A 25,933-nucleotide genomic window follows, 5' to 3' on the forward strand; every position below is an offset into this window, starting at 1 on the left:
CCGTGACGAAATACATCGTATCACATGTTATTCAGAGCACAAAAAAGCATGGAGCTCCCGGTTCCTAACACTTCCAACTTTCCTCCGAAGCACTGGATGCCGATTGTTGTCAAGGCTTACCCCCTGCCTACTTTGGACCTTCCTTGAAATCAGAGTATATCTGGAAACTTTATTGAGAGCATATTTGAGAATTATACCCTGTATAGAATACCCTGCACACCCATTGAAAATGGATGAAATATGCATTTTTGGATTGTGCATGCCGGACTTCCTTTACGCTGATAAGGACCATTATCCATGGTTTCTGCAATTCGAAATAGGGTCTGTTGAAATTTAGCTGTTTCGCGATTTTGGACGGCCCTAGCTCTGAACTATGCACTTTTACCCATAGGTCCATATGAACTTTTTTTTTATTTTGATGTGAGGAATCACCTCTTACAGTTTGTCGGTGTAGTTCATTAACACTCTGTATATATATATAATGGTTTCAAAGAGGACGAGGTCATTACTCTACTGCTCTATTTCCAAGTCAAGAGAGAAAGACATATATAATTATTTTCCTTATACTTAGTATAAAATTCCCATTGAAAAACAAACACGCAAAAAACTATAAATTTTTGAAATTATTTAGTGAGACTAGTCTTTAAATGAGAATGGTGTACGAACCTACTTATTATGGATAATTAGACTTGGTATTACGGGGTTCTAGGAAGACAAAACTTGACCAATTAAAGTTCATAAGGTTACAAAAAATAAATCAAGAAGAAGAAACTGTTTCAGGCTATGAAATGATGTCTTTTTTTCTAAAACTAACCAGTTCAGTCTCAGTGAATGCTCAAATGAAGATTTGAATAATATAACATTAGAAAATTGTCGTAAGAAATTCATATCGATGTCTAAAATAACCTAAGGTCAGCATACTGTGCATTTTGCTTAAATATTATAGTATACCGGTGATGTTTTGAAACATTGGATTCATGTAAATGATGTATATAGCGTTATTTCAAGAAAAAACGGTATAATAATAAATGAAATGTTTTATAATAAACACTGGAAACCATCATTTACTAAATTCAAAATCATGATTGTTAATAATTATTTATCCGTATTTTACTGATTCATAACAAAACAAAATGCATTTGCTATGCTTTATAAACAAGATGTACATTATATAATACTACTCTGATAAATGTATTGATGCTCTATTTAGATATTATCAAAAATTAAAGTTAACAACCTCTTAATTTTAGTAGGTATAAAATTTATGAGTGTATATCTAACATACATGTGTAATGTGTTCGTTGATAAAATTAAACTGTATAAATGGCTGATTTCAACTTCTTTTTATAATATTAATTGATTTCTTGAATGTAAAAGCATTATGTTATGACTTGATCTGTTATGTGTGTATAAGTAAAATGAGTATGTTTTATTATAAGCGTGACGTTAACTATATAAAATATACATACGAAGTTGTGTACTGCCTAAACTAGACTTAACGACAATAAAAATATTCTATCCAAATATCAATGGAATAATATAAGTAGAAAACGGAAGAAAATTATTATGTTTAAAGCAATTAGAAAGAAGTGTACAGCTCGTTTGACACATATGATATGCATGTGCTGAAACTTGGAAAGACATTATTTTTTAAAACATTATCTTGTACATGAATTCTAAAATTTTGCTGTATGTACGTAAATACTAGAACTCAAGATTGGAAATTAGTACAGAAATTAGTAATAATATATTATTGTCCATGAAAAATGAATATATATATATATATATATATATTAGTTTAACGTTCCACGATTATACCCCGAGGTAAGGGAAACGGTGGTGATGATAATGAACGAAGTGGTTGGATAAAGAAAGCGGAAGAGAACGAAAAGAACTTCGTGAAAACCCATATATACGATTATTTTGGCCGCCACAAATCCCATTTGGCACGATCGAACCAGGGACCCCACGTAATAGAGATGAGCACTCTTCTACTGAGCCTACCGCGACCCCATTATAATTAATGAATTATATTATATGCAGTAGTGCTTTATTTATTTCAATATACTTTTTATTATTACCAGATGCTCGCACCAGTTTAAACTTCACCACACCAATTCCGTCCCAAAAGAGCTTCCGAAGACGAGGAAGAAAGAAAGAGAGAAGGAAGGGAAGAGGAAGGAAGAAGGAGAAGAAGCATAGAGTTGATAGTGAGTATAACTTTTGTTCTTGTTCGTTAAAAATCATCATAGGTATTCTGCCATTATTGTCAGGTCACTTGCTTCAACTGAGAAACTTCCATGCTCCACGACCTTTCGCTAATTACTTCGTCTTCATATACAATTTCTCTGTTTTGATATTGTCCATTAATTGCAGTTTTCTTCGCCCTCTCCCTCTCTTTCCTGCCACCATTGACCCATATAACACAATACTCCACACGAAGCATTTTATAAGTCATTTTCTCAACCCTTTATTCAAGACTCCACAAAATAATCTTTTCTTTCTCCTAAAGGCTTCTTTCGCCATTCCTATCCCTGCTTTTATTTCACTTTCACATCATCACTAATAATACTACGCAGGTATCGAAAACTAGTCACCTGTTCTATTTTCTCACATATTACTTCTATATTTGACACCGACCCCTTCGTTCCAATCACCATGGCTTTTGTCTTTGTAACATTTATTTTCATTCCATTTTCTTCACAGTCCTTCCTCACGTTTTTTAACATCTTATTGATTTTCTCTTCAGATATTGATCAGCAAGCGCAATATCATCTGCAAACCGTATACATCTAATCGTTCTACCTCCTACTGAAATGCCGTCTTCATTTTATAGTTTGTTTTTTTTTTTCACTATCACCACACACAGCCTATATATCTAATATGCTATTGCTAATGATGCCATGCATTGTTGAAGCAAGTGATCCTCTATCTCATCAATTTCAACCCCAAACTATAGAAGTAAGTTTCTAAACTGAGAATCCCTTTTGCAGAGCGACAGATATCTAAATGATAATGAAGTTCTTGCCACACCTGTGTCAGCTTGTGCTTTTTCCCTCGCACCAGCAGCCTGTCTTCTCAAAATCTGCCGGTACGGTGCTTGTTTACCAAATTCTGTGTGGAAATGTTTCTGAGCAACGGTTATCGATGAATTTCTATCGTATTTGAACACACACAGTAAAATTTTTCTGTCGCTGATGCCGCTATTTTGCATACCAGCACCGCTAGTGCGAAGTTTCGGAAATGACAGATTCTTCAAAGTTTTAAAATGAAGCTCAGAGTTCATCTTTCAATATTAAATAGGCATTTCCGTAATAAATTAATTCCATTTTCAATATTACAATGGCATTGCTGTGTGTATTAAACAAAATAGGCGAGCTATGCATATGATAGATACGCAAAACTTGCAGCAAAACTACACATTTTTATAAGACAGATAATTTAGTTGATTGAGTTGTTTTAGTACTTTGAGTACTTTCTTTCAAAAACAAGTTCAAATTTTCTTTTTTTCGTTCTTAAAACATCACGTGTAAGAATACATCACATTGCACTGCTGGAAAGCGGAAGTTATATTGACGAGTAATAAGTATTTCCTTGATTGGCACCTACTAGAATAATGATGGGGCAATCACTTTATTGTGTATGTGTGTTGTTTCTGTTTTCTATTGTAAACACAGAGTTAATGGTGTACCAATATTTTAGCAGAAATTTACATAAAGCCTTGGTGCTCGGAGTGTGATGAATAACCCATTTAGCTCGAAATGTTTTAATAAATACTTATAAGTTTTGGTGGATATGAAAAAGATATGTTGTGTGGATGATACAGTTATTTATTCATAAGGATTAAGTATTAGGCTTAAAATGGTTGATCCTACATAGTTTGCTTTAATATGAAAATATCTATTATTTCACAGCTATGACATTACTTTCCTTGATTTAATGTACAAAATTCGGGTATACAATACTCATAAGCAGATAATTAATCAACACACACCACGAGTCAGGACTTCCTTCTCGAGTAAATACATAGTTCTTTGCAGTATAATAAGTTTCTTTTTTCTTTTTTCTTACATTCTTTTTCTTTTCTTTTATTCAAACCAAAATAAAATAAAACTTAATAAGTTGGCCACTTATCTATTTTGGAATTTGGTTACACTCTAAGAAACTATTTCTATGAGGACTTCTGCGTGATCTATAGCAGATCAAGAGAAAAGGACGATGAAGTTTACAATAAAAATATACAGGAGAGAATTTGTACACTATTAAACTAAATTTCAGTTATAACAATTGTTCGAGTGTTGAATTTAATTGTTTAAAACAACAGTAATAAGGAGAACAACATTTCTGTTTACCTTTAATTACAGAAAAAAATCATAATTTGCATGAAAATTCCAGCAGCTCGAAAATTGACAAATAGTATAATTTTTGAAAGATATGTAAGCAGTGGATTCCTGAAGTTTGGATGTTGCCGACATAAAATAACACCGTGGTATTGTATTTTAAAAATTTGTATCTTTGATGAACACTTGCAGTGGGTCGGTAGGATCTCAAATTCATGTACAATATTATTGGCCTAGGCAATAGGTGTAAAAGAGAGAATATTTTCCATGTTTCTGACTGTTAATGAATTGAATTTATCAATAAGTTCTTGCTCTAATTACATACATAAATATATTTTATAATAACGATTTTCACTAGGATTCATTCTTTATTTATTCAATAAGATCACTAAAAATAGTATATAATATATTTATTTTCTGTTTTAAATTATGCTTGTTATATTTTATTTTTTGTAAGCTAACAGTGACCGACTTCAATATGTTCCAGTACTTGTAGCAGGCTCGTGTCTTAAAATATTTATTGGATTTATTTCATTTAGTAACATTAAAGGACATATCATTCTTGGTTTAGTAAAACAAAAGTAAATACTACGTTATACGTAGAAAATTTTAATTTTAATATTATTTTTCATATTTTTCTGTTTAACTAATATATTTTTTTTCTTTTCACCTAGATTATATGGTTCCTCCTTCTCGTCCGAACATTACTCAAGTGTCTGATGAATCAGTGATGGTTCGATGGAGTGTTCCGCCGAATGAGGGACTACGCATCGAGTTTTTCAAAGTGCAATATCGAGATGTGACTCAAAAAGTATCTCAGTGGATTACCAGTAACGAAGATATTCCGTCACATATTCGAAGTCATGAAGTGTATGGCTTAGAACCTGGGCGGACTTACAGGTAAAAATCACAAAAATAACTCGTTTGAATTGGTTCAGTTTTACTCGTATGACTTTTTTTTCTTTATTGTTATTAAACTTTTCGTACTATTCTTATTTGCATCATCATTATTATTATTATTATTATTATTATTATTATTATTATTATTATTATTATTATTATTATTATTGTTATTATTATCTGTAAACAATCAAGTAGTGTGTAAATCAAATAAAGGTGAAAACTTAATTAGTCTTGTATATATAAACTTTTGTTTGGCATTCCTGGACGAAAAGCGAGTTTTGTTTCACCTACGGTGGTCTTCCAAACTATGCGAACGCAATACTCAAACTTTAAGTAGTACTTGCAATAAATTAATAAGATCCAAGACATAACCTATTCCTCAGACATTAGATCCATACTAAAAAGCCATTACACGCTATGCCTTATTATGTTCTATGGCAATAAAGGTTGAAACCGGAAATCATTAATCATTACCATTTTTGGTTCTGGTAATATTGCGGGGTGTGATGTCTTCTTAAGACTCTGAATCGATTGCAGAAAACAGCGTGTCGCTGTCTGTTACCATTTTTGCTCTATCGAAAACAGTATTGAAACCGGAATTAGTAGTATATTCCAGCTACTTATTTGAATATCCAACAAGAAAAATAATATGATGACAGTTGCCGAAAAATAAATTCCTGGTAGAGGGATTGTTAAAATACATCTCAAATTTTTAGGTTTGTTTTTGTTCACTAATTATTTAAAAGGATGTAATACAAAATATAAATGTTACCACAGGGTTCAGGGAAGTCAGGGAAAATAGTGCAGGTTAGGGAAACTCAGGGAAAAAGACTGGAAATCAAGGAAAGTCAGGGAAATTTTATAAAATATATATATATTTTTTAATATTAATTGTACACCAATGATCAGAGTATAGGACGTTGGTCAGATTTTTATGGGAGGTAAGTGGAATGTAGGTATGAAACATTAATTACGATTTATTTCTATAAAATAAATGTTCTCATATAAATATTCACCGTTATTTAATCCTTATTTATATGTCAACGTCATCCGACACTTGTCATGAAAGTCAAGAAATTTCCTGGCAAAGGTCAGGGAAAGTCAGGGAAATTTATTTCTCCAGATCAGTAGGAACCCTGTATCAGTGAAGTTTCAGGTTTAAATGTCAAAACAGCCGATTCATAATATAGGTCTTTCAACAACAACAATACTATCAATGAATTAAAAAAAAAATGAATCAATAGTTAGAGTATAGAAAAAATCTCCCGCAGATTGGATATTCCAATCCATTTTGAAGCGACCAGAAACCGAAAACTTAAAAATGAAACCAGCGATGAAAAAGAAAAGTTCATTTTTTTTTTCTCTCTTACGAAGTTTAGAATTAGGTAAGAAACGCACTGCATGAACGGTTTGAATTAATAAGAGCACATTTTTTCTATTAAAAAAAAAAATCTTTCTGTGATTTATAAATTATGACGATGAGTGAAAGTGATTTGCACCAAATCAGAACCATTGCTTGTTCAATTTAACTGCAGTTTTAGAGATAGTTATTCAACGACGAATTATCGCGTATACAGTTGCTGAATTATATTTGCGATTAAAAAAAATGTATGTTTGTTCTGAATCTGTTTGTAGCGTTGCAAATACTTGCACACTTTTCTATACTAGTAAATAGCGCAGAGCAGAATTTTTCAAAATTAAAATTAATTGATTCATTGGCACATATATTTTCTGGAAATTAAAATGCGTTCAAACTTTTAAGAGAGAAAGAGAGAGAGAATAACTTAAGACCATAGTAAAGTCTTGCATAGTCATGCCACATATTAGTAAAAGTACATAATTATGAATCATGCAACATAGTACTAACACTTGATTTAGTAGTGCGGAAAACGGGACGAAGGGAGGTGAAACGGAAAATTTTTGCAAGTCTACCATTTACCTTTTTACAAACATTCGGAACTTCTCCGTAAGACCGCGCTAATGGCTTAAAACGTAATTGTAAACTAGAGTGACTCAGGACAAGGTAGACAGTTTAGTAACAATTTCCATCAAGCTTAGTTTATTAAATGAAATTAACATGACAGATTTGATTGATACATTCGTTAAGGCAAGACTTATTGATCGTACTGTAAGGTCTGATCAATACGATCCATTACAGATCTGTCTTATTGATCAATTACAGATACATTCCTGTAATTGATCGTAATGTAAGGTCTAGTGTCTTAATTATAATTATGATATAGTTGTAGTATGAATCAACAGTAAAGATTATTCTTTTCCGTTTTCAGCTTCTAGAGCGCAAGCTAAGAATTGCCCTCAGGGCGCTGTACACTCTTGAGCTGGCTCTGACTATGTACAGATGTATTCATTTTGCACCCATCGTAGTTCTTTATTTTATGCAAATATCCCTCCTAGTTTTCATGTGTTGATTACATTATTTTAATATTGATGAGCTTCTCGAAATATTAATTTATCAAAATATTTGGATATTTAGAAGTTCTAGAAATATTTTTTTTTTTTTTTTAAGAAATGTGAAAGTATGCCTGGATTAGCGCTTATTTTGAAATAGATAATATATCAGATTGTATATATGCAGATTGATTACATATTTGTTGAATTAGTAACCAAAGTTAGTTAAAGCCAATATGTAAATAAACATGGAAATTTTCATACGCTAACTCTTGTTGTGTATTGTTTACTCGGTGCATTGAATACGTTGTGGGACTACCTCGAAGTAATATACTTCAACAACGATGCTAGAATAATTTATTACCATATTAGTTTGTTACATACATCTCTTCCCGCGCCAACACTCGTGAGACTGGTGCTAGAGATTCTGGAACGTCCTAGGAAAGTCTTCCACTGGAATGCTGTTCAACTTCACCGTCACATTCTTTATTCTTTATTCGGTTTTTTTTTTTTTTTTTTTTTTTTAATCCATTGTCAGTGTAGGGAAAATCGAGTAACATGCTTCAATCGAGTTTTGTGTTAAATGTGGTAATACCGCGACCGAAAAATACAGAAAGATGCAGAACGTGTATGAACATGTTTTAGCACCGGCCCACAGTTCTTGAACACCCCCTGTATTGTTCTTATTTGGCCTTAGTGGACTTCATGCTCTTACCTAAGTTCAAATTTTTCCACAAGGGAGAGCATTTTGAGGATGTTGTATCGATTCAGGAGAATGTGACGGTGGTGTTGAACAGCATTTCAGTTGACACCTTACCTCGGTTGTTCCAGAGTCTCTTCCTTGAGGTGTCGCAGGGAAAGGGATGGATGTACGGGACTAACGTGGTAATATTTTTTCTGGTATCGTTAAGTATTTTATTTCGAGGTAGTCCCGAAACTTGTGGTTTAATTGTAAACAAATATTAACTAAAAGCTATACCTTTAAAAAGAAGGAAAAAATGGTTTTTAATTAAATATGTATATTTCGAATTATATATAGTTGTTTTTCTTTTGTAATCACTGATATCGAAAATCCATAGCGAAAGTCAATATTAATATTAGTTTTGCGCTTTTTTTTTTTTTTTTTTTTTTTTTTTTATACTGTAATGCATAGGTTCCGTATTGCTGCTGTATATTCCAACAATGATAATAAGTTAGGGGCCAATTCTGCCAAGTTCCACTTACAGAAGGATCCACCTACGAAGAAACTCTTGTATCCTCCAACGTTAACACTTGCGAAGGCTGAAAGTCCCTCTGCTATTGTTGTTCACTGGACGGTAAGTTTCTAATACAGTCTTATTCTGGTTTATCTGTTAATGTTTTTGTACGTAAACACGTGTGAAAATCTTGTTTAAAACATATTTGTTTTACCGTTTAATTGTGAGAAACATTTTGAAACTAAAAGATGAATTAACTTTGTAATTTTTCTTAAAAGTTCAATCTCAAATATAAAGTAAGTAATACTTTGATTTGATCTGATTTATTTTGTCCACAGCTAATATGTGCATATGTTCCAATTACACGAAGGTAAAACATCAAATAGAAAATAACACTAACAATACATATTGATTACTTCTTCTTGTTTTTAAATTATATATGGTACAAGTTTATTACCGTAGAAAAATAGTTGATTTTTTTAAATACATTGTTTATATAAGGGAGGGTTTTGTTAACTTGTAAATTCGTTTCCGTTGTCATGGAAAGGGTGTAATGTGCTGCTTATTTCCAATAGGTACATGGAAAGGTGTAAAACACGATCTATGTATCCATTTATAAGTTTGTTACAAATAGGATTTTTTGTTTGTTTGTTTGTTTGTTTGTTTGTTTGTAGAACATATACATGCTTATTATTTTATTAGAATATGAATAAAATGATAACCCTACTCACAACAGATTTTGTGAGATAGAATTCCAATAAATAAAACCTATTTCAAATAATAAATTTCGGACGAGGAAGTATTTGCTTTTATCAATATATCGAGGTTGTCAAGAGTTTTTTTTTTTTTTAATTTTTATTTATTTATTTATTTAATAAATGTTTCACATTGAATTTGCATATACAACTCCCAGAATACTCTCAATTATGTCGAAACTGAGAAAATATTCATCATATCTAATGCACCTGAAATTGATTGTAATGTGCGAAAGCGCGTTATTTCTCTGTGATCACGGTATTTCTGTAGTATATGCAACTATTTTACTGGTAACTTTATTTTTTATAACTAATGGTAAAATATTCATGTTTTTTAATGTGATATTATGCGTGCTCAAAAGTTGATTTCTAGTTCCTCCATCACTGGCCTTGCGAAGAGATCGTTAGTTTTATAAATATAGTGAGCATCTGCTAACTCCTTGAATATATTTCATATGTATACAACTGAATACAAGACCAGAATGAATATACACAATTTTTATAAACCTGGTGAACGTGAAGTTCAAAGTGACGCGTATAGAGTACTAATGCTTTTCTTTCTAGTGCGAAAGAATGGATAAAATATACTAAAATGTATAGATATCTTTATCTGTTATCATTAGCATTTCTGCTTATCTGAAAGTGTTAGCTTACTTTTATTCAAATTCACAATTTAAGCCTGCCTTTGCAGAATCAGTAGTAACGGAATTATAATAGAAATATATTGTTAGCAATGGGTGAGAAGAAACGACATCAACGAAGACGCAAAAATCTGAGTTCAAATGTACCAATATTAATTACTGATAATGAACGGTCTAATCTTGTATCAGTAAAATTTTAAAAGAGACTATAACTGAAGAAGATACAGCCATTATGAAAAAGTAATAAACTCTTTTTTGTTCGAATGATCTTTTCTTTTCAACAAATAGATAAAATTATTATTAAATTATACATCCGACAATTTTGCCTTTTAAGTGTTAGGTAGAGATGGCCTTTTTCGAAAAATCTGTTTTTCAATTTTCGTTTTTCGATGATTTTTCAGTTTGCGATAATTTTTCGTTTCTCGATGATTTTTCGTTTTACGAAAAGTTTTCGGAATTGGTGGAATGGTAATGTGGGAGGAAACGGGAGTACCCCGAGAAAACCCACGGACACGATGTTGTCTGCCACGAACTTACTTGGCCGTGCACGAAAGGTAAGCGTTTTACCACTGACCCACTGAGCCCCCTTCGATTTGGAGTTAATGAAAGGATATTGTATAATGCCTACTATTGAGGAAACTCATCCAATCACGACCAAGAATTAGTATGGTTATGGACTGCGATGTATTTAGTACGCACGTTAAATATTATAGTGTGTGGGAATTCGGTTCCGGAGTTGTTGCTCATCAAATTTGAGTTTTAACAGTGATACCAAGAAATTTCATTAAGACGCATTTGATTAAACTCAAACGATCTTGACGAAAGTTGGTATGATCGTAAATATTAACGAGCTTGGTATTCATGGAAGCTCAGTATAAAATACTATGGTGTACAGACTTTTTGTTCCCGAGTTATTAGTCACCAATGTTAGGTTTGGAATCACTCAAATCTAGAAATTTCATTAAAGCAAGAAAGATGGAACTTTTTTTTTTTTTTTTTTTTTTTTTTTTTACCAAACTTGGCACGGTGCTAGATCTTGACGAGCGTAGTAACTATAAAGGTAACCAAGAAAGTTTTGTCGCTTTTTCGCCTAACGCCTTCGAATATCAATATGTCACCTAAGACGTACTTGGAAGATCACAAATAGCCACCATCAGCATCGACGATCTGCCAACGTTCTGAAAGACCATGTATTCCTTCGGGGTAGAACTTGGTGGGCCGTGATTCGAAGAAGGTATCAAGTACATTTTACACCTTTACTAAGGATTTGAACTGGCATCCTTTAAGGTAATTGTCCAAGTGATGGAAGAGGTGATAATCGGACGGTACAATGTCCGAGGAGTATGGTGGATGCAATAGTGTTTCCTGCCCAAGGTGTAGAATGGTGTCCCGGGTCATCCTAGCCGCGTGGGACTTAGCGTTGTCCTGTAACACGACGACCTCTTTGCAATTCAAAGTGCTGGCTCCAGAGTTTTGAGTTTTTCTTTAACACGGCTCAACTGCTGACTGCATTGATGATTTGACCAGCTGGTAGCAGTTCCCGAAGCACGACCGCGAGCAGTCCACCAAACACACAAGAGAACCTTCTTGTGCAGTGCTGGTTTCGGCTGTTTTGGAACCGGTTCATGGTATGCTAACCAATGATGACGGCGCCGTGGAGCTTCGTACAGAACCCACTTCTCATCACATGTCAACACCCTGTCCAGAAATGGCTCCTTCCTCAGACGAGAAAGCAAAGAAACACGGGTGTCTTCTCGCGTTACGTTCTGGCCCGAAATCAAATCATGTGGGGCCCATCAACCCTTGCTTCCCAAGTTAATAGAGGTGCTGCCGAATGGTTTCTCCTGAATTTTAGTCCTAGTTCCTCACATGTCTGGCCACTGTTCACCTCAATTGTTGCCTGAAGATCTTCATTTTGTACATGTGTTGATCTTCCGTCACGTGGTACGACTTCGAATGTTTCGCCGCCGTCCTTAAACTTGTTAAACCACCGCTACACTGTCCGCGTAGTCATGACATCGTCACCAAAGGCCAGATATATCTTCCGCGCCGCGTACAGCATACACGCCCTTATGATGCTCTGCGGAGATCCCATGTTTACCCTATCCTTAATGCACATTCACGGTGTAACTGAACTGAGTATGTTGGATATACCCACACCAATAACTGGTCTTCGCCTTATCTCCATTCGCATTCAACTCACGGTGTGAGGGTCAATGGAACACAGACCTCCGCAAAAAACGACAGAACTTTCTTGGTTACCTTTATATATGTAATATTATGATGAGCAAACTTTTGATTCCTGAGTTATTGACCATCAAAGTTTGACCATTAAATAATGATAGGATTTCCGTCGATATAATGCATATTATCGACGGAAATAATTTAATCGTGACTTATATTTGTATTGTTATAGACTTTAACGCGTTTAGTATACATGGTTAATATTATGAAGTATGGATTTTTTGGTTCCCAAAATATTGTCCCAAAAATTTGGGTTTGAACTTACTAAAATTCAAGAAATTTCATTAAAACGCGTTAAACTCATCCGATATTGGAAAAAGTTGATATGGTCATAGACTTTGACGAGCCTGGTATGCGTGCGAGCTCAACACGAAATATTGTGATGCACAGACCTTTGGTTCTCGGTTCTCGAGGGATATAAATTAGAAATAATAATTATCAAAGGTAAACATAGTAAAATTTATATTTTACAGAATAATAAAATGATGCGTATATTTATAATGAAAAAAAAAAAAGGACTTAACAAATTACCAAAAAGAAGGTTCTTGTATAAACTGTTCGTGATTGTATCAAGCAACTCTGTATTAAATTGATTCTAATAAAATATGAAACACGAAGTGATTATATGTACCGGTACTGATTCTAAACAATCCTCACTAAGATTCTCCATTCATTTCTCTTATTTTCTATAACTAACTAACTCAGTATCTAAAAGAATCTGGTTGCTTTTAAAAATAGGCACTTTAATAGTAACAAAATACTATTGAATAGTTTATTTGTTCTAAAGATATTTTATATACGGTAGGACAGAGAACTAAGTATCTGACTATAATAATCTCATTAAACGAGAATTCAGATTTTAAACAGATGAGTCTTCGTTTTCGTATAAGTTTTTCCTGCTACTAATTTCAGTAAAATACTACTAAGATGAAATATATATATATTTTTATTTGGTTGTTAAAGTTCAGCGTCCCTTTTCAGTATCGAGCGAGACTATACAAGACGTGGACCTACATTTTAAAGTGGAATCCGAACCAGCATACATAACACGTTCAATGCTCGGGACCCTGTGCATCAAAGGAATACGCGCTAGCCACTAGACCAGTGGGTAGGGCTTGAAATCTTTTCTTGAAATCTTATGAAATTATATATTTAAAAGAAACGTTTATCGCTTTCTAGTATCTCTCTCGTTCTATGAGAATTAATATTGTAACCGGAGATTTAGTATTTATCACTTTCGGTTGCATTAAAGATGGAAACTACAATTGTGGCACAAAATCCATATCTAAAACTGCTTCCGGCTATCGTTTTTTCTTTATTATGAAACTGGAAATGGTAGTTTCTCACTATTTCCGGTTTACATAGAGGGATAGAGATCGAGATGACGATCTTCGAATCCTAGATTCATATCAAAAAATATATCTCGTTATTTCTTATCATTTTTGTTCTATGGTGATCACTATTGAAATTAGAAGTAGTAGTAAATTTCTACCAGAGGATAAAACTTGGAGATTGTCTATTCCCATAGTACTGAATTCATGCTTCTCGCTAATTATTACCATGGTGATCAATACTGAAACCGGGAGTTGTGATACATTTCTCCCACTTCCTGTTTTAATAGAGAAACAAGTGAGTTTCGTTTCACAGTGTAAAATTACGGTAGACCTCCAATCTATGCGAATTGAATACTCAAACTTCAATACAACAAGTGGCACAACTAAAACTCCTGGTTGGAAATAGATTAATAAGATCAAAGATAGAATATGTTCCTCGGATGCTGAATCTATATCAAAAAGACATTATTAGCTATCACTTACCGTTTTTGTTCTATGGCGATAAAGATTGAAAGCAGGAATGGCTAATTTGAACCACTTCCGGCTTGAATAGAGGGTTAAGAGAGGAGATGAAATCTATTCTTAGGACGCTGAATCGATTGCGGAAAACCTCTTCTCGATATCTTTTGTAGTTTTTGCTCTATGAATATAAGTATTGAAACCGAAAGTAGTAGTAAATTTCAAGCATTTCCGGTCACAAAAGAGTGAAGCAGGTTATGACGGTATGTTCTCTTAAAACCCTGAATCGATTGCAGAACATTGTTTGTCACTATCTATTACAACTTTTGTTTTATCGCGACAAGTGTAGAAACCGGAAATGGTTAATTTGAACACTTTCGGTTCAAATAGAGGGTTAACGAAGAAGGTGGAATATCTTCTTGGAACGCTGGATTGATTGCAAAAAACTGCATCTCAATATCTTCCACTGATTTTGCTGTATGGAAATTAGTATTACCTATAAAATAAAAAATAAAGTAATAAACTTCAACACTTCTGCCTTTGTGGAGTGTTGCGGATTGTAATGGTATTTCCTCTTGAGATCCTGAATGGATTATAGGAGAACCACTTGTCGCTATCTATTACCAATTTTGTTTTGTGGCGATAAATGTTAAAGGTTGTAATCGTTAATTTGAACCACTTCTGGTGCGAATAGAAGTCAAGGGAGAAGGTAGAACCTATTCTTAGGACGCTTAGTTGATCGCGAATAACCGCTTCACGATTTCTCTTAGTTTTTGCTTTATAAAAATCAGTATTTAAACCAATATACTAGTAAATTCAGCCACTTTCGCTTTATATATATATATATATATATATATATATATATATATATATACTCTTGAGACGCTGTATCGATTCGATTAAACACACACACACTTGTGGCTATCGATTACTATTTTTGTTCTGTACCGATTAATGTTGAAACCGAAAATGGTTAATTTGAGCAACTTCCTATTTGAATAGAGGATTAATTGACAAGATAGACCTATATTTTGGAAGCTGAATCGATTGCAAAAATCTACATCTCGATATTTCTTACTGTTTCTGCTTTATATAGTTCAATATTGAAACCGAAAATAATAATAAACAGTTTCTGGTTTTGATAGAATGTTGTGGATAGTTATATGTTTTCTTAAGACGCTAAATTATTTGCAATAAATCGCTTCTCGCTATGTATTACCCTTTCCGTTTTATAGCGATAAAAGTTGAAACCAGAAAAGGTATTTTAAACCACTTCCGGTTTGAATGGAGGGTTAATAGAGGAGACGGAATCTATTTTCGGGGCTCTGAATTGACTGCAAGAAACGGCTCCTCCATATCTGTTACTGTTTTTGCTGTGATATTTGTCGACAGACAGACGGACAAAGCCCTTCTATAAGACTTCCGACACTTATGCATAGCGTAAGCTGGAAGTGTAATAAGGGTGAAGGTTGAATATATTTTTGGGACACTGAATTGGTTCTGGAAAACCGCGTTTTTCTATATATTTCCGTTTGTGTTCTGTGGTGATCAACAATGTAACACAAAGTGATAGATCTCTACCACTTCTGGATTAAATAAAAGTCAAAATGGATTAGATGAATCCATTCGTGTTGCAAAACTGCGCTTCTCGCTATTTTTTACCGCTCTTGCCCTGACACCTGTCGACAGACGAACAGATGGATAGACAGCAAAGTTTTCGGCAAAGTTTTCGTTTTCCGTTTTTGTAAAAAATTTTCGTTTTTCACTTTTCGTTTTCGAAAAATTCATTTTTTCGAAATAGTATGGCCATCCCTAATGTTAGAGACGATGAAAAATGAACGATAATAGTGAAATATGTGGTGAATGAGTAGTACATAACATACATGTTCTGAGTGAGATTAGAATTCGGCAAAACAGGTCTTGGTGGAATCTCGAACCTAATGGCCATTCGTCTTGATCACACCAGCCGGTGAACAGATAAAGTTCGACATACATTTAGTTGTAGCTTGTATGTATTATGTACCTAATACTATTAAACACTTTTGTTTTCCAATTTTATGTGTGTATGTGAATTTTGTCAAAATCATTCATTACTCTTTTGTGTGTATTTTTAATATAATGAAATAAATGATAAATAAATTACATTTAAAACTTACTAACTTATTTAAATCGAACGTGAATATAACATAGAAAACCATGTATTACAATGTTTGATTTTCGACCAAGTTGTATTTAAATATTTGCTGGTTCTTTAATATATAGAAAGAACTTGGGTTGGGGAAGTATAAAAGCTTGCAAGTAGTAACAAATAGTAGATCCTTGCTGTTCATGCCATTTTATACGACACGTTGCTATCCACTAGCTAATAAAGATGCTGCCTCAAATACGCATAATAATCGACTCGAGACGGCTGAAACCGAAAATCATCATACCAATCGACACAATACCAGTCATCTGTGTTTCCATGTTAATGTCATGTAATTCACGTGGGCTATGTAATGTATCCCAAGGTGATAATACTGGAATCTTGTAGATCGCCAATCTAATAAAGTGAAAGTTACCTGTAGCCTCATAGTCATCCCTCACCTGCTTTCTGAACAGTGTTAGAAGATTCAAATCCTGAGAGTAAAACCCTTTGGATGACATAGATGTAGTCAATTTCCTCCTCTCTAGTCTCAATGCTGCATATGAATAAAAAGGGGAGAAAAAAGTACAAAACCGCATGAAGTGTAGTATAAGTTGACTAAAGTGTTGAACTGAGTCACACTGATGTTCATTTGGAAAATTGTTTAACTTATTGTTTCCCTTTATTGAATGCTTTCAATGTTACTTTGTTCGGTCTCGTTCTCGTAATATGTATGAGAACCAGCAAAATTGATCTGTTGTTAGCAGCTGCCCTGAATTCATGTTTGTGATTTGTTCTTCTTATTGATACTCGCGAATGAATATTGGACCTCGCAGAAACAGGAACATAAAGTAGAAACTCTACCCAGTTGGCTAAGGATAGAAGTTGATGGAGAGCGTTTGTGAACGCGGCATTGAACCTCAGGGTTCCATAGGCCATGGATTAGTTAATTAGTTATTGGTGTTCGCTAATGTGCAAGAACTGGAAGACGGAGTACGACATTCTTCTGTGTCTACAATCTCTACGCAGTTATGCATTAACAAAGCGTGCTTATGAGTTCAGTTATAATACTGTCATAAATTTTAAATATTGCCTAAACATAAACAGTTTAACCGTTTTCCATTTCCAGTGGGAGAAAGGTCTGAAAATGTCTTGTACACATTTTATTTGAATATTTCGTCTCCAGTTTATCAAATAATTTGGATTTAAAATGAAGCAAGTTATAAAGGAAAATTTGATAAATCCGTACAATTGAAAATTTCACTAATGTTCATGTTTGAGTAGATTTTACATTACATTTTAATACAACGTACAATACTTATTATTATTAATATTATTAACAACTGAATTCTCTGTTCTACTTTCAGCAACCTACTGTGGATAATGTTCGAATCGAAGGATATTTCATTTATTATCGGATCATCACTAGTGCGGGGGCTTACACGAAAGACACAGTGTTGGGCGAACAGACTCAGTCACATATCATAACCCACTTACTGCCTGACACTGGATACGAAATAAAAATGCAGTGCTTTAATTTAGACGGTGCTTCAGATTTTAGTGCCATTATTACACAGAAGACTTTACGTAAGTTATTTTATATATGTATTACATTTAACTAAATAGCAACTAACCACTGTTTCGTTTTTTACTTTTCATCAGCTACAGATAGTTTGTCTAAATATTATTTTTTGCATTAATTTTTGACAAAAGATGAGATTACCTGTATTCTTTTCTCTTGATTTTAAATATTCCATATTATTTATTGCATTAGCTTTTGACTAGAGATGAGATTATTATTTTCTCTTGATGATAAATATTTCGTATTACTAATTGGATTAGTTCTTGACTAAGGATATGAGATTATTGTTCCCTCTTGGTGATAAATATTTCGTGTAGCAACACATACGTAGATATGTTAGGTTAATGTTAGAACCGCTTTGTAATTTATAAAGAAATGAAACAATGTGCCGTTTCAATGATTAATACTGCGTTGAAATTTACTAGTAAATGAGACTCTATATAAGCTGTAAGAATCAACCATAACACTAGAAAATAGAATACCGCAGATAAAATCGTAAGTTTTGAGTTTATGACTTCAATTAGTTTGTGCTTTTGTTTATAAATAAAAGGAACAAAGAGCAGCAGTTTTTTTGGTTTATTGTTTACATACGCCATTGTATAAGTCAAATTAATGAGTATAGTGCTTTTCAGAAACTTCAGTAATGTTAATTCTTTATTTCAAGTTGCTTGTTATACTCACAAGAGACATAAGACCTCAAGGAAGTGTCTAATTACATACAATCTAGTTATATATTTCTAAAAGTTACATTATCAAATCAATTTTCTAGTACAATATATTGTACTATATCCCGACCAGCAAATGAGTGCAGACCGCAGGTTTTGTTACTAAAATGTAAACAGCAGTGTTACCAACTTGTAATTAATCTATCACAGTTTTTATTGTCCTGTTTGTAATAAATCACTTTACGCATATGTTCTTAAGACAAACACTGTTTCAAAAGTCTCGAAAGTCATTTCATTTTCGTTTTTGGAACATTTCAAGTCACCCGGAGAAAAATATACACACCCTAAGTATTCATTTGATAAAAACTTGCGAATAAATTGACCTCAGTGTTTTATAACCAACTAGCAGCGTTCACCCCGCTTCGCTGCGGTCACCCCGGAACGCAATAAACTTTGTTACTTAGATAATTTTTACTTTTTCGCTTTCAAATTGCATCGCCTGTCATTTATGTTAACCCGCCGAGTCACGTGGTCATGCGGGTTGCATATACATACGTTTATTTTTACCTATGATGAACTATGGAGACTTGAATGGTCCATTATCTCAAGACACTGGTAATTAAAAATTAAAGTGATATGATAAAAACCATCTAGGGTCCAAATCCTAACAACCCCCCAAAAATGAAAGAAATCGGTTCAGCCGTATTAGCGTGATGAGTTCACAAAGGATTTGTACGTTCTCTTTTATATATATAGATCAGATTCTCTCCATGGCAAAGAAAACTGAATTAAAATTGGTCGATTCGGCTCGTTCCGAAGTTTTTGACAAGAAGACGTGTAGAGTATGTTATCTCAATGCTCGACGATAGCAGTGATAAAGCAATTAGTCGAAAATCACGCGCTCTCTTCTTACATTAATTCATGAAGTAGATGGGATGCTAATGTGAATTATGTAAATTCAGTATTTTAATATATAATATCAACTAGCCACCGACTTTCTTGCAACCGTATCTTAATTTTTAATATTTTGAAAACAATACAGGGCTTTTCAGAGAGAGAACGGAGGAAAGGGGAGCAGGTTTTATTAAACAAGGCCATACATTTGATACTATTAAGCTAGAAGCATCTTGTACTTCCAGGCTAAACTCTGTTTTTCGAGTCAGTCGACAAATGGCATAAAAAAGATGTTCAATAGAAAGAGATGTTACCATTATTATATCTGGAAAGAAAGACACAAATATAACACTAGGCTACCAATTTTCAAAGTATACTATGTGTGAAAACAGTTAATCGAATTAAATTCTTTGTCACCTGAGTGCTTGAACCAGCGATAAATTCATTAGAGGAGGGGAAATAGGAAGAATTTCTGTCCTCATAAATAAAAATTGTAAATTTATTATATGCCGAAACAATGATAGTTACGCTATCACCATTCATATGTTCATGTTTTATAAAATACTTTTATCCCAAAAGGACTGAATTTCGATAATAATCCTATAACCGCTTTTCGGGGTCTGTCCTCCGTTGTCTTGCCAATGAGTATTTTCCGGAGACCTGGACTTACCTGGGTAAAACGTTGAAGGACATTTCCGAAAAGGGATTACAAAATCGTTTCCCGCCGGTCTCAATAACGAGATGAGCATTAGGCACCGAGAGGTTCGAATGTCTCGTCTCGGAAACCTCACGGACGATCAGACGGTATATTAGAATGGAAAATTAGGATTAGGATTCCACTATAGATAGTTTTCTCACACTCTTAATGCACATGGGGAATCAGCACTGTGGGAGTAATATCGTGATGATTCCACGAAGTGGTACGGTTGCTGCTCCAGAAAATCCTTAGAGGTCGACGTTAGTCTTCAGCAAAAATATGTAGTCGCCAAAATAGAATGATAATGTTGGAGGGCGCGTTTATAACTAAGACGCATTAGGTATGTGAACCTGGGATTTCACTGATTGGGGCTAGCCATAACTAGGTCCTTGACTGGTTAATAACGTATGCCCCTTAGCACTTACTTGATGCCCGATGTAACGTACGTGGTTGCTGCCTCAAAGTACGGAGTAACACTCCTCGAACTCAGAGGTTCGAGGTAGGAGCTCCACTGATTGCCTGATCAATGTTGGCAGTTCATTCCAAAAAACACTCAGGTTAAATCAACTGTATATACATGCAAATAGAATATGAAAAAGAATTAACGTTAATTTTAGTCCACTGGCCACGACGCACTAGACATTGCGATAACTTGATTGTGGGAACATTTAGATAACAAACTGGTAAAGCGATATGGTTGGCGTCGTTCTGGAGCTCAAACACTTGGTGTGCTCTGGATCGCAGTATTTCCATAACTGATTGGAAGATACACTTAATTCAGTTCCAAATAATCATAGAACATACTCTTTACATATTAATAAGTCAGGGAGAAACACTGAGAATCTTCGTCGCTCACTAAAATGTTCTCACCACAAAGCAACGTTTTAGATATATATATGAATAAACGATGAGAGACTTCTTTATCCTGTTGCGTGGGAAAGAAGCAGTTCCCACCGAAGAAAGAAATTATTGCGTCCCAGAATAAGGTATAAATCGAAAAATAATTATTCTTTACGAAATATACAGAGCTTCCACAAAAAATATTTCTATAACCTGGTGACGGTTATAATCCTAACAGAAAGATGTACTCTAGTTAAATTTTACAAGTCAGTCCCGAAAGGCAGGCATCCCAATCTCATAATGCTTTAAAAAATCTAGAAAAAATTCCTTCTTTTTTACCTCCCTTTCCCCACAGTGTTAACATTTTTTAAAAAAAAAAAAATAGTGATTTTTTTAGTTTAATGTCTCATGAATATGTTCTTTAAGCTAAATGAGATTAATAAAAGTGGATTATTGTGAAATTACTTTATTCTCTCCCACTGGGAATCGAACCCAGGATCAGGTGCACCAGACACACGTTGTAGCCACTAGAGCAGCAGAGAAGACTTTCACATTTCACGAGTGAAAATGTACTTGAAATCTCTTATAGCTAAAACTCGAGAAAATTATTTATGTATCAATCGATAAACATACTGTTGAAACAGAAACACAGTCATCATAAAGTTTGTTGAGCCTTAATGACTTACATTTACAAGATAATTCTCTAAAACAGTGTTTTCCAACCTTTCACTTACGGCGACACCCTATTAGTACACATAAGTTTACACGATACCAGGCACCCACCCACAGAAATTTTTGTTAGGGGGGGGGGGTCCAAACTAGAAAAATAGGAGGAGGTCCGGACAGAGTGCACCCTTGACGCAGATAAAACAACTATATTATTTAAAAAGTTACGAAGTTTCGAGAGGGTTCGAACCTGTTGGAACCCCAGGTGAGTGTTCCCTTGTACAACACCTATTCACTAGTTTTTCTTCACATATTAGAAGTTCGGTATAGAAGATAACCCTCATCGATACAGCACGTGAAACTTATTTATAAACATTTCTCGTCATAAGTGTAAATTTAGTGTTCTTACAACATTAAGAATAGAGGCATTCATTGGTATCATTAAATATTACTCACACAAAATAGTAGAAATCATGTCGATCACGCAGTTAATGCACTGAACGAAAATTAATGAGGATATTTAGTATTGTTTCATCACAAGCCATTTATTCCTTTAAAAGTCTGAATTTCTAAAAAGAAAATCTCGCGACACTCTCGATGCTTCCACACAACACCCAAGTTGGAAAGCTTTGCTCTAAATCATCAGCCTTAAATTAATCTATTAATCATTAACATCGTCACTCTTGCCTTTCACATTTGCTCGTGTTGTATAATTGAAATTGAATAAAATGTATCCAATTTTTATGCACTCTACTTAAATCACAGTAGAATTTCACTGAATTGTCAATTGTGCTATGTCATTCCTGTATTGGTAATTTCTATGCATATATTGCTATCCACAATATGTCTTCATTACTGCAGGTCCTACATCCAATAACGCCTATATAATTTATGGCGCTCTTTACTAAGCGTAAATAGATCAAGCCACTTGTAATATCTAAACTGTAACTTTAAAGAACTGTTGGTTACACTGCAGCGGTGATACCCTCCGCTCCCCTGTTTCCCGCGCTCACCCAATAACTGCGTTAAACACAATACTACCTCCAGTCAAAATCAACACTGTTATCCTGGTCAGATAATAACTATAAAACAGTTATTAAATAGTTACTAAATAATAACTATAGCTATGTTTTATATTAATACAAAGATAAAATTTTGTCGTTTATATATTGTAATGTGCCAAACTACCTGCTACATATCAACAGAAGCAGACCACACTTTACCTGGTGTCACATGTCAACGAAGTACGAAGACATCATTCTACAGCCGAGGATCAACATGTGTCTACGAACCTACAAATAAAAAGAGACACTCAACAGGCACCTCTTGGTCAGTCTATCCCGTGATTGGCCACTTACTACTTCTCCTACTCTGTTCAGCTACTTTGGGACGTGGAGCGTCCTTACGAAAAATGTCACCTGAACCATACAAGTCAGAGAAGACAGGAATTAGAGACTTATCACTTTATTATAACTTTTTATATTTCATATATTATATAGCTTACCTGCTAAAGAAAATACAAAAAATGAATTAGATTTTGTAGAGAACATAATTATATTGAAATAATTATTAATCAAGAGTAAAAAAATAATGTTAAATGTAAATCGAGCGTCATGCTTATTGTTTTTTTCTCCTCTCTTTTCGGAAATGGCTTTTAATTGCAATAGTTTGCGTCGAAGTTGCCGATAAAATTTCCCATGTCCCTTGAACCCGAAAGATGTTTTTCTTAGCCTTATTATTATTATTATTATTATTATTATTATTATTATTATTATTATTATTATTATTATTATTATTATTATTATTATTATTATTATTTATTACTTTAAATACATGTTCACCATGAACCCATACTTCGCTTTATATCATAAATATAATCCAGTAAACATTAAACTTAGCAAAACTACTTTAAACATCAACGGAACGATAAACAAACTCATCTTCAAGACTCAGGATTCCTTCTCAATATTTGGAATAATTATCGCCCATTTAACATAAACTAGTCCCCTAATTCTTTACTGATCCGTATCAACATAATTATTGAAGTGAAATACAGTAATTTGTATATTCTATAATTAACTAAGAACTTAAAAGTAAAATAAAACTAATTTATCTCGTTCTAGGTTCTCCAGACGCTGAAGTGCCTGAAGATGAAAATGATCCCAGTAGCGATATCGCCAGCAGCACCAATCAATCTCCGTCCAACGATCAGCTCTATATGGTGTTGGGAGCAGTGCTTGGGGGTCTGGTTCTTCTGTTACTCGTTTTTCTAGCACTTTACATTTGTCGCCAGAGGCATGCATCACATGGTACGTAGGGTTGCAAAGGGAGTGGGAAACCTGCAAGGTGCATCTCCCTGTTCATAATAATAGTTAACAAATTCAATCATTTGAATTCTATTTCATAATTCATATTACGAAATTCATATCATTATGAAAATTGACATTCATTATTGATTCATATAAAAACAATTAACATCACATGTCAGAACACATATCATGTGGTAATACAGTGTGTTTACCCTTTTACCCTTTTTTCTGTTGTAATAGTCTAACAGATTGATTCTGTATACGTTATGGTACACACATACATTTTTAATTGCCAGTTAATTCGTATGCTTTATATTGACACAACATAAATTATCAGTAAACTCCCGATTATTCAATCCTTGCTGATAATTTTTTTCTGGTTAATTTTGAATCAAAAGTGTCGATGTAGCTTGTTAATTTTACTTCGGTTACTTCCGTTTTACAGATATTTATTTTCTAAAGTATTTAAATACATTTACATAGACGCAAATGTATGAAATTCTTTAGCTGTTCATAAACACTATAAAATTGAAGAGCGAAATTAAGTTCGGAAATACTAGGGAATACTTTTGTCAATAATTACTCATGAGATAATGTTTTTACATGAAATACACAACTAATGAAGAACAGTTCAACATTAGAAGATGATGGAACAATTGTAAAATATATTCTTGCCCAATAGAACCAAATCATTCTAGTACTGTGCACTTTATTCTTTACAAGCAACTTTTTATTTTATGTAATGTTGCTCTCCTGAAATTCAGCGTTTAGTTTTGTTGGCTTCTGTTTAATTTAACCTTTCCTTGTATTCTGGTTGCTTTATGATTTTAATTATACACTAATCGGGAGTTTACTGACTTTCATTAACTATTATTTAATACATAACAAACATCCAATGCTTGGAAACCCCTTTTAAATAGCTTATATCAGATAATACGCTTTGATAAAGCTTATATTGTTGAGCTTCGCTAATACAAAAGAAAAATAAACACTATATTCAAAATATCAAAGGGAAGTGCTTAACGAAATGATAGTGTTGAAGTTCTTTTGTGTGTTAAACGACATTGAAAACACAAAGAAAATCTTCGTCTTCTTGAGGATAATGGTAAGTCATTCATGTTTTGTTGTTATTTTAATTTTGGCATGCATAATGCGTGTTTATCATCAGCAAGAGCAAATAACCCTGTTGAGCTATTTTGCTTTCACATTCATTAAAAAATAAATTCATTAATAACATCTTCACTAACCTCGTTTATATATATATATATTTAAGTAGGGTGAAATTTGTGATGTTCGTGAGAGTATTTAGAATAGCATTAAAGAGGTGTGAGGTGTATTAATTGTGTTTAAAATTATACACTACATCCAAAGGATAAAATTGCCTGCAGCTTCGAGGCACTCCTCATCTCTTTTTCGGCGCACTTCTCATCGAAAGAATACTTGCTACTACATAACTGCGTAAAGATATGATTTAATCGGACGGTCTTTAATTGATCATTTGTTGAGTGTCAGTTCAAGTTCGTCTATTGAGTGTTTGCTGTTTGTGATCTTACAAGAAATTCATACTAAGCATTCTTCATTTTACATAAAATCGGGAAAGAAGAACATTTTCCCATCAACGTTTAAATTTATTTATTTATTTATTTATTTTCCTACGAGATGCACAAACAAATAATTTATTTTATGTAGCATCAATCTTTACTTTAGATGCAATGCGCCGAAGAAGAGGTAAAGAGTGAGTCGATACTGTCCGCAGATTTTTTTCTTGTGGATGTTTTTAAGTGTGACAGATTTTATTTACAGTTGGTAGATATTAATCTCATTGTATCCATTAGCAATAAATGTTTTTACATTTGTATTCTTACTAGCCGAGA

The 25,933-nt window shown here is 33.6% G+C and overlaps 1 protein-coding gene across 1 annotated transcript in view; it reads left to right on the forward strand.

The window, feature by feature from the left end:
• Window positions 1–25,933, forward strand: part of LOC145694897 (interference hedgehog-like) — a 193,183-nt gene that overhangs the window by 155,842 nt on the left and 11,408 nt on the right. Inside the window, exons 9-13 of the mRNA XM_081771633.1 lie at window positions 2,085–2,210; window positions 5,015–5,240; window positions 8,806–8,968; window positions 17,774–17,993; window positions 23,874–24,059. Coding sequence (XP_081627759.1) covers window positions 2,085–2,210; window positions 5,015–5,240; window positions 8,806–8,968; window positions 17,774–17,993; window positions 23,874–24,059 — 921 coding nt within the window. The remainder of the gene's footprint in view (window positions 1–2,084; window positions 2,211–5,014; window positions 5,241–8,805; window positions 8,969–17,773; window positions 17,994–23,873; window positions 24,060–25,933) is intronic.

Source organism: Thermobia domestica, chromosome 9 (genome assembly GCF_964235325.1).
Source record: "Thermobia domestica chromosome 9, izTheDome1.hap1.1, whole genome shotgun sequence".
In the NCBI taxonomy this organism is placed as follows: domain Eukaryota; kingdom Metazoa; phylum Arthropoda; class Insecta; order Zygentoma; family Lepismatidae; genus Thermobia; species Thermobia domestica.